Source organism: Anoplophora glabripennis, unplaced genomic scaffold (assembly GCF_000390285.2).
Source record: "Anoplophora glabripennis isolate ALB-LARVAE unplaced genomic scaffold, Agla_2.0 scaffold704, whole genome shotgun sequence".
NCBI classification, from domain to species: domain Eukaryota; kingdom Metazoa; phylum Arthropoda; class Insecta; order Coleoptera; family Cerambycidae; genus Anoplophora; species Anoplophora glabripennis.
This window is the reverse complement of record NW_019416861.1, coordinates 195,036-205,259: the sequence shown is the minus strand read 5'-3', so window position 1 is coordinate 205,259 and position 10,224 is coordinate 195,036. Positions and strand designations below refer to the sequence as shown.

The 10,224-nt window shown below is 34.2% G+C and overlaps 1 protein-coding gene across 1 annotated transcript in view; it reads left to right on the top strand.

Annotated features, from left to right (window-relative positions):
• The window catches only part of LOC108914095 (homeobox protein vab-15-like), a 31,732-nt gene extending 23,063 nt beyond the window's left edge, over positions 1–8,669 (top strand). The window contains exon 3 of the mRNA XM_018719804.1: positions 8,269–8,669. Coding sequence (XP_018575320.1) covers positions 8,269–8,669 — 401 coding nt within the window. The remainder of the gene's footprint in view (positions 1–8,268) is intronic.
• Positions 8,670–10,224: the final 1,555 nt, after the last annotated feature.

The window sequence follows — 10,224 nt, the reverse complement described above, 5'->3', positions numbered from 1 at the left end:
TAGTGATGGGCGGGTCGGGTCTGACCCGGATCAAAGATTCGGATCTTTACGATGATCTGACTGACCCGAATCCCGATATAAGTTCTGTCGGATCACTCGGGTCGCGGACCTCAGCTAATCTCGTATGGCCGTGCTGTGGCACTATGTAATGAAATTGATCGCAGAGGTTTACGGAGTACGCCGCCGCTCCCGAGACCCGTATGTAGTGATGGGAAGACTCGTGTATTTTAGTGACCCGGGTCATCTAGATCAATCATTATGATGACCCGTTCTGCCCATTCATGCGGCTGAGCCACCTGCAGTAGCGAGAGCGGTGACATCAGATGATTATGATATATTTTATTGGCTCGTTATTTCCATCAGCTGCTCGATTTTGTTTAGTAAAATAAAAACAGTTTTATTCTCTCATGTCAAGTGAATTATTATGTGAAAAATAATGTAGACTATAGGATTTAATAGATATTTAGATACCTATCTTTCTACTAACTTACCTTGCAACCTTTAAGGATATATTTTATTTATTTAAATCGTTTTTTTATTTTTTGATAAGTGGATATAATAGCTATTTATGATATAATTTTGGATATATATTTTTCCTTTCATACCACCACAGCAATGGATCTTCATGTCTAACAACAACAACAACAATTTTTATATATAGGTACTCTTTTTTAAATTCAAAAGGTTCAAGAAAACATAAAATATACCTATATAACGGCCTTATGCTTATCTATAATGTAATATACTATTATATTTGATTTGTGTCAATTGTGTCAAATAAAATTTTACTACTACTAAAGAACTGCTCTTTTATGCAAGTAACATCGAAAGGCAAACATCGATATTGGAATCGATGTTTCGAACTTTCTAACATCGATGACAATTGACAAACCATCGACAGAAAAACATCGATGCTTTCCAAACATCGGATATTATCGCCCAGCACTAATTCCCCAGATTCTAATACAGTCCCACAACCAGAACCCGGGATCCGGATCATAGATTCGGCTCATTGAAGAGACCCGGATCCGGTGACCCGAATCCTAAAAATGACCCGTTTTGCCCTTCACTATGCACAGTCAACCTCCGCCTGATAACGCCGCCGCCGCACCAGACAGCACTTAGTTCAAAATAGAGTTCAAAACTCGGCAGGACATATGCCAATACAGGACAAGTAGAGATCAGGAAATACAATTTGCTTACTTATTCCGGGTCGCTGCTCCTGGTGGCTAACTCCTTCGGTTCGGATGGCGGTCTCTGGGTCGGTGTCAGGTCCTCGGGGTGGTCCTCAGGGCTGGAGCTGGAGCTCTTCGAGTTCAGGATCTGAACTGCCTGTTTTCGTCCAGGCACGGTTGTTTTATTGCCTCAATCCCCCTTTGACTAGGCAGGAGTCGTGGTGGGACGATGCGCGCGGCCCTCGACAGAGTGGGGCGAACGGACAGTTCAGCTCGACTCGCGGACAATAATTGCTCTTGCCAATTAAGTTAATTAAATAAATAAATAGCGAAACTCTTACACAAAACATAACATAAATACAGGTTCATTACATCGTAAACAATATAAAAACAGCATTTCAAAACATGAGGCTACTTTAAGCATCATAACCGGGTTAAGAGGGTTTTTAGTAATTCAAATAAAATTATTCAATATTATTATCAAAATATTTATTTAAATTTAATGAATAGACTTTTATTCCACACAAAAATATATGTAGTTTGAAAATTCAAATTATGGTGAGTAAATGTAGTGTTGTATAAATGTACAATAAAGAAAATAAAAAAGTAGGTATATTAAAATTTATCCTCTGAATATTCTGATGAATTATCTTCGTCTTCTAGATTGATAACGATAGGTTCCACAGTAACGTCAATTAAATTATCGAGTTCCCACTTTTCCACGATGTCGTCAACACTGTTGGTAGGATTTTGGTGTTTCAATGCATTAAATACATTTAATATAATAATCTTCTCATTCTGAGACAGCGCACATCTTTTCACGCGTTTAGCAGGTACGTAATCTGATAAGCTCGACATTTTACCCAAACAATATAATATCCACTGGCACAATAGTCACTAAACACAAGTCGAATTTTACTCTACTGCACTAGCACGTCTTCGTATATTCAGCTCTTAGACTGGATTGATCTGTCACAATACACTGACTCCTGCCCTATGATGTATCCAGTAAAATATACTAATGTACACCCATTACCTGTTAGCATTAGTGTTACCCGATAATTACCTGAAACGAAATATTACCACGCCCATGGCAGGTTCTTATCTCGGGGTTTTATTACTCTCTTTTATTACTATAGTGAAAAACTACGTTAGATTTGTATTGAGCCAAATATGAAGTTAGGGTGATATATGGCTTTGCAGTATGATGCAAATTCCGTTACCATGTTGGGAACCTCGAAATGTACAATTTTAGAGATTTTTAAACGATTTTTTGAGGTTAGGGAAAAATTTAACGAAATCAGTAAATTAGGAAGGGTATTCTAACCTCCAGAACAAGATGTTTAATTATTAAAAAGAAACATCTTAAATGAAGGAAGAATAAGGAATACTAATAATTAATTCAATAAATATTCCTATTGCAGATTTGCTTCGATGTTCGTTCGACATCGTTTCACCAAAGAGCGGTAGATCATTCATACATCAATGGATACTGCAAGTTGCTTCACAATTTTCTTGATCATTTAATTCGGCATAAACAAATTATTTCTTAAAAACCTTAAAAAAAGTTAAGGAGGTTAGGAGGCTAAACCAATAATGCTAATATAGGCAGATGTCTACTTGCTAATACAATATGTGGTTTCTTAAGCATAACAGAAAAATCGACTAATAAAGGATAAGGGTTTGTTTCTACAGGGTGTCCCACTAAGGTCAGCGAGGTACGATATTAGAGAAAGTATAGGCCCTAAAGCTTCGGGAAAAAATTTTGATAAATCGCCCAAGAGAAATCGCTCGCAAATGAGTGAGTCAATAACAATCTTGAAAATAATAACAAAAACAATAACGAACAGATTTTGATTTTATGTAACGAAAGAACAATTAAATTTTAACAAAAGTAAAGATGTTTATAAATGCTCGAAATCACATTTTATTTTGGTAATTAAATGTCATTTCGTTAGCATCGTGTTCCTCAATTCATTATCATTATTTATTTTTTGCTTCAAACTAACCTATAAAAAGTTTTATTCTGCTATTTCACTTTTTTAAGAAAACGTGAAAAAACTTAAACTTGGATAAATAGCGCCAATAAATAAACACACTTTCGTTAGAAATTTCAAACTTATACTATATCCATCATTTTTTTGTGCTGAATTCATTTATGTAATGAAAACTATAGCATTGCCTTTAAAATTTTTGAGAAAAATCCATAAAACGGCATCTATACGTTCATATATTGAGGTAAATGACATTAAGCATTCAACAAAATGTTAATAACATAAGTTATGCGTAATGAATCCGGCTATCCATATTTGTACTATTTAATATACCTGAATAGGAAACATTTCTGAGAAAAATTCAACTCTATGTTTTGGTATGTAGATTGCGCCCCCTAGAAACTGAGCTAGGAACTTGAAAACTATTTCCAGCGATTTCTCTTGGTTGATTTATTATTCAAATATTTTTCCCGAAGTTCTAGGGCCTAAACTTTCCCTAATATCGCACCACGCCGACCTTAATATAAAACTAGTGTAAATTACTTATATTATTATTTTTTAAAGCTGCTTCTCACTCTACTAAACTTATTATTAGTAATAATATTTTGTACAAGTTATCTGCAAAAATGAATTACTTACTCGTCATGAGAATTTCCATTTCAAAATCTACGAAGTACAAGTAGGTAAGTGGACGTTGACTAGACCAATTTATCCTCTACTGATTTGACCTGCTGAATTTGAATCTAAAGTCTAAATTTTCTAATTGGTTCGCGTTTTGACCCTAACGTCAAGAAAATGCTCCAGAAAGCGGATTTTGAGATTTAAAACCGCCTTGAACAGTCAGTGATTCGAAAAATATCGAATTTCATGTTCTTATTGCACCATCGTCTCATATCCCATAATACCATAATCCAAAATTTCAGAATCATAATTCTATATAACTCCGCCATCTTATTACTTGGGATATACAACCTCTATAAGCTTATGGTTTGAGCCTGCGTACTTCTATCACCTGTCAAGTTATCTGGGGCTTTTTTTCTTTACATAGTACTTATTATTTGAAGTTTGAACTTTGGCGACTCATTCATTCTCTCATTTCATGATTTCGAGCTCTCTACTTCTTGAAAGATCTGTGCAATAATTCTCTTACGGTTTCAATTTCTTTCAGGCAAATTTCTTGTTACCTATCATTAGTAAATAAGCAAGGATGTGTTTATTTCACCTGCCTTAATTGCGTTGATATACATCCTCCTGCATTCAAAACTCAATGAGCGTAAATTCATATGGTTTTATCATTCACGTGCTCACAATTTCAGTGAAGTTATTCTCATCCTCACAGTACTTATGATTGAATATCGTTTTGAAGTCCAATGTTACCGAATATCTCGATTTGTTACCACTGCATCTCCACGTGGTGACGGCGGACAAAGGATACATTCCCAGTATCATTTATCTAGGTACATTCCAGAAAGGTTCCTGGGGAGAGAGAATATAAGCCGTCATGGACGGGAGACCACAGAAGAGCCAATAAAAATACCTGTTCCATAGAACTCATTTTCTTAACTATTAAAATAATAAAGCAACTATTTAAAGGAGAGCGCGAACAGCATTGTGTGCGATTGACAAATACGACTGATTTTGTAAAAGACCGCGATCAGTTCAGTCCAGAACGGTCCGCGACCACCTAATGCGTTCCCTCCTTTAGGGTGCAGGTTATCGGGAACCCAGTACCAGTAGTTTGTGATGCAGATGGCGATGATGGTGTTGATGCGGATGACGATGCTGATGTTCATGTAACAATGAAGATGAGGACGACGATAAGGATGATGATGAAGGATTATGTTGAAGAGAATAGTGATGATGATGACGACGACTATGATGGTGATAATGATTATGATTACGATAACGATTATCATAACGATGATAATCATAATGATGTTACGATGATGGTGATACTGTTGGGGTATTCCCTTATGCGTGTCCACTTCTTTTCTTTGGTAAGATTTTTGCTGCAGATGACAAAATAACCATTCCTCGATGGAAATTAATAAACGTCAGGCAAAACATGAATATAATTTCTGTACTTATGCCCTTTTTCCGTATTGGGACCGAGATGTGTCGTTATTTTATCGTTCAGAACAGGAAACGGTCCTTCCGGGACAATATTATGGCGAAAAAACGTAATTTGAGCCTTTCAAGATTTTTGTCGCCGCATCTGAATCGACTTACAAGTTGGAATAGATGATACAGGCTCCATCTACCGATAGGTAGCTGTACTTCAATTTGTAAGCTCTCGACTACCAAGCGTTTGAAAACGTTAATATTCTCGTTAAAAACTTTATTTTTCCAAAAGGAAATAATAATTTTTTTATATTTAATTTACTTTCATATACTAAATATAGGTACCAAAGTTTTTTGTCGAACTCAACTCGAAATACAGGGTGTCTCATAATTAGCTGCCAACCCTGAACAGGCCGATTCTATGATCAAAANTTGAGGTTAGGAAAAAATTGTGACGTGATGGGCCAATTCTGACCCAGATTCGTGTTCAGGAGGCCAAATTACTACGAAAAATATATGTCGCATAAAAAGTATACCCAACTTTTTTTTCTGTGTGGCTGTGAATTAAATTAATTTTTATAGACATAATTATTTATGAATTTCTGTTGCTCATGTTAACAAGATAATTTTCTTATTTATTATTTTTTATTTTTTCATTAAAAAATTAATTATTTTATAGCGGATTGAACATTAGGGACCACAAAAATAGTTATTTTTCCCATTTTTAAGGCAAATTTTTCAATCTTTTTGTCGGATAAGTATATTATCATATTACACATTTCAATTATTAAAGAAAAAAATTAAAACAATAAGATACTTTCTTTTCAAATTTTATTACCAAACCCTCCCAGAAAAATCAGCTTGCTGGTTGTCACTAACCATAATGTCACCAAATCGACATATTTGAGGTGGGGACAAACTCAAAATGCCAAAATTTTTGTCGGACAAATTTTTTGGGGAGTTTAAAAAAATAGCTTTCATTTAAACTTAAAAAAAGTGCTGGTCATAACATTCCATGTTTATCCAGATTGACATGTTTTCCTGAAAATCACGAGAAAACTTACCACTGTTGAATTATCCTCGTAGTCAAATCTTGGGAGACTCGTAAAACTTAAGCTGCACGCAAAGTTAGAGCTTGCTGGTAATCATTTTTTTTTGTACGTGGCCCGTGGACTACTAGGGTCGTCCTATAAAATGAAAACTTTTTTAGCGAAAATTTTTAAACACCATTAATTTTAAATTAACTTCGTCAATAATGAAATCAATCGTTTAATAGTAAAGGTATTGAAGACACTAAATTTTACTTGTCTGTTAAACAGAGTGAGAAAATAAAAATAAAATATATTCAAAATGACCGCTACTACCGTAATTTGTTTACATAAAACAAGGTTTTAATACACTTTTCAAAACAAAATTCATTTCTTTTCTGACGCGACGCTATGAAATAACTTAAAATAAGTAGTACCTATTTAATTAGAGCAAAACTGTACTACGTAGTTTTTCGGACACCTCCTCTATTTAACACATTGTGATAGCAATGATAAATGATTATTTACACAGCTAACTACGTTAATTTTAAAATAAAGGAAGGAATATAATAGCATGACAATTCAAAAATTATAACTTAAACAATTTTACTATAAAACTAATATCCTACTGAGCTATAAAAACTTTAAGATGCTTATGTTTTTTTCTAATTATCTACGAGGTATATCCATCCACAAAGTAAGAGTACTGAGACTTTGATGCTCTATGGCTTTTGTTTTCGAGAAAGTTGGCATTCAATGCCAAGATATTGTGAGCAGAACGCGCGCTCATTTGTTTTGGTCAGTTGAGAACTGTTGTTGTAGTGGCGTGTTGAAAAAATGAGTACCCCTATTTTGAATCCATCCAGCTGCGAGGTGAGGAGCATAATCCGGTTTCTTCTCACAAAGAGAAAGCCGCTGTTGCAAATTTTTAGCGAAATCAAAACTGTTTATGGAGTGATGAATCGTACTATTATGTACAAGTAGTATCGTGAGTATAGTTTTCTACCGATGACGAAGGCCATAGTGCCATGAAACAATGGCCGGTGGGAGATTTTTTTGACAAAGTGATCAGAAAGCTCATTTATCGGTTCACAAAGTGCATTGAAGTTTAAGGCGACTAGGTCGAAAAATAGTGTTTGTTTTAGCCTTCTGAATATGTAGGTATCCTTACTTTGTGGATATGCCTCGTAGTTAGACACGACTTTATTAAAAAAACGTTCATAAAATTCAACCATAAAACTACATATTAGCAAATATTTCATTTCATCATTTAAACTTTACTATAAACCCATTCGTTTCCAAGATTTCTGTACTAAATATCATCCCGATGTGTGACTCGAATGTTTATGGACATTAATATTCAGTATTTGAAAGTAATAGTTTCTAAAACGTTACAGGTTTAGTTTGGTAAAAGCAAATATTTTCAAATCATCTAACACACCATCCATCTATTTCTTAGAAACGTGATGGTACGAAAACTAAGAATCTTAACTACTTTAGCAAATAAATTTTAAGTTAAATACATAATTTTATTGTTCTTCGCTTAGTACCTCCTAGATGGTTTTTGGAAACAGGTGTTTAAAATTTCAATAAGAGGATAATTATTAGAAAAGTAAACTTAAACATACCTAAAAGATCTGTTTGGTGTCAATTAGAACCTTAAAAATTTACATTTTGACCGAATGTAAGAAGTTGACACATGATTAAAAGATATTTTACTAAGTAGTCATAATAAAATATTTATATTTTTTATTGCATATAAAAAAAAAACTATTAAAAGCCGTCTTTTTCTCTACTTACGATGTACATCCACAGCTAAGTTCTCGACAGGGTGTCCCACGATTAAGCGTACATTATAAAAAAAAAGTATACAAAAATTTCGAATTCATTTATTCATTTTATGGTCACGTATCAAAATCATTGAAAACTGTTGCTTCTTTTTTAATCTCAATCACAAATATGTTCTATATGTTGCAAAATAAGTTATAAAACTATTGAATTTTGTTTCAGCGCCAAAACCACCTAGCAGAAGGTCAAGGAAGCCTGGATTGGACAGAAAACCCCGCCAAGCCTACAGTGCCAAGCAACTGGAACGCCTGGAAAGCGAGTTTAAAATCGACAAATATTTAAGTGTCAGTAAAAGAATGGAGCTTAGTAAAGCTCTAAATTTAACGGAGGTTCAAATAAAGACTTGGTTCCAAAACAGACGAACAAAATGGAAAAAACAGTTGACGACACGACTGAAGATGGCCCAAAGACAAGGACTCTTTCCTCCTCACTATTTTGCATCTAATAGTCAACAGTACGCTGCTTTATTCTCCCCTTATTACGCACCGTTGGGTTGTGTGTTGAACTCGTCAACAGCAGAAAACCTATCAATATCAACGGATACTTCGAGAAGGAGTTCATGATTCAAATTGTCAAAAAACAATGCATAAATAAATATTTTAATTTATAAAACTGTTATATTGGCCTCTTTATTCATGGCATTTTCTAAAATGGAGTTTCCATTTGAAACGACGTACAACTAAATGAATTAAACAAATTTTCCAACTAAAAATTTTTCGTAACCCCAACGATAACTCCCGTTCCAATAAAAACTCCCGTCTCAAAATTTTTTTAGACACGTTTTTCAGCCACTTATGGGTGAAATTTTAAGGTTAGGAATAAACTATAGTTATAGTCTATTTAGAAATGAAAGAGAGTAATAAAAGCTTATTATGTATGCAAATCGTAAATAAATGTAGTACTGGTGCTTATATTCAATATTTTTATATTATGTATTATCGGTATAGATGAGGTGTACTTTTAAAAAAACTTTGTGTGACCGGGTTGTACTAAATTGTAGCAGGTAGCTAAAATTTAATCCCCGACAATCCGTCTTTGTCTATGCCGCTTCAATTTCTCGGTCCATTTCTCTTATAAGTAAACAATATAAAAACAGCATTTCAAAACATGAGGCTACTTTAAGCATCATAACCGGGTTAAGAGGGTTTTTAGTAATTCAAATAAAATTATTCAATATTATTATCAAAATATTTATTTAAATTTAATGAATAGACTTTTATTCCACACAAAAATATATGTATTTTGAAAATTCAAATTATGGTGAGTAAATGTAGTGTTGTATAAATGTACAATAAAGAAAATAAAAAAGTAGGTATATTAAAATTCATCCTCTGAATATTCTGATGAATTATCTTCGTCTCCTAGATTGATAACGATAGGTTCCACAGTAACGTCAATTAAATTATCGAGTTCCCACATTTTCTCCTCTTCTTTTTGTACATGATGTATACATCTTTGCCAGTTATCTGCAGTTACTCGTTCCAAGGAATTTTTTAACAAAATTTTCACGTCACTTAATTTAAACGTCGTATTATTTCGCGCTACATCTCCTTTTACCTGCGCCCAGACTAATTCGATTGGGTTAAGTTCACAGTGATAAGGTGGTAACCGTAGTACCGTTATTTGGCGATTTGTTGCCATTTCATCGATAACATATTTTTTCTGATCTTTATTAAGATTGACAAGTGTCAAAAGTTCCTTTTTCACCATATTTGTTTCAAAAGAAATGTTTTTTCCGGATAACCATTGAATTATATCGGCTTTCCTCCAAGCAGTCGTAGGCGTCCGCTCGGTCTGCCGTGAATGGTAACTGGCATTATCCATGACAATTACAGACCCCGGAGGAATAAGATCCAACATCTGTGTAAAATACTCTTCGAAAACATCTGCGTTCATGTCTTCGTGATAGTCACCTGTATTTTTAGATTCAAATAAAAGTAAACCGCCATCTACAAAACCACTGGCACTACCTATATGTGTCACTATTAATCTTCGCCCTTTACCTGAAGGTGCCTTGAACCCTGTTGAAAGTCCATCCAAAAATGCTTGTCGAAAACTTTTTACATTTTTATCTTGCCATACTTTTGTTACAGTATATCCCTCGTTGACCCAAGTTTC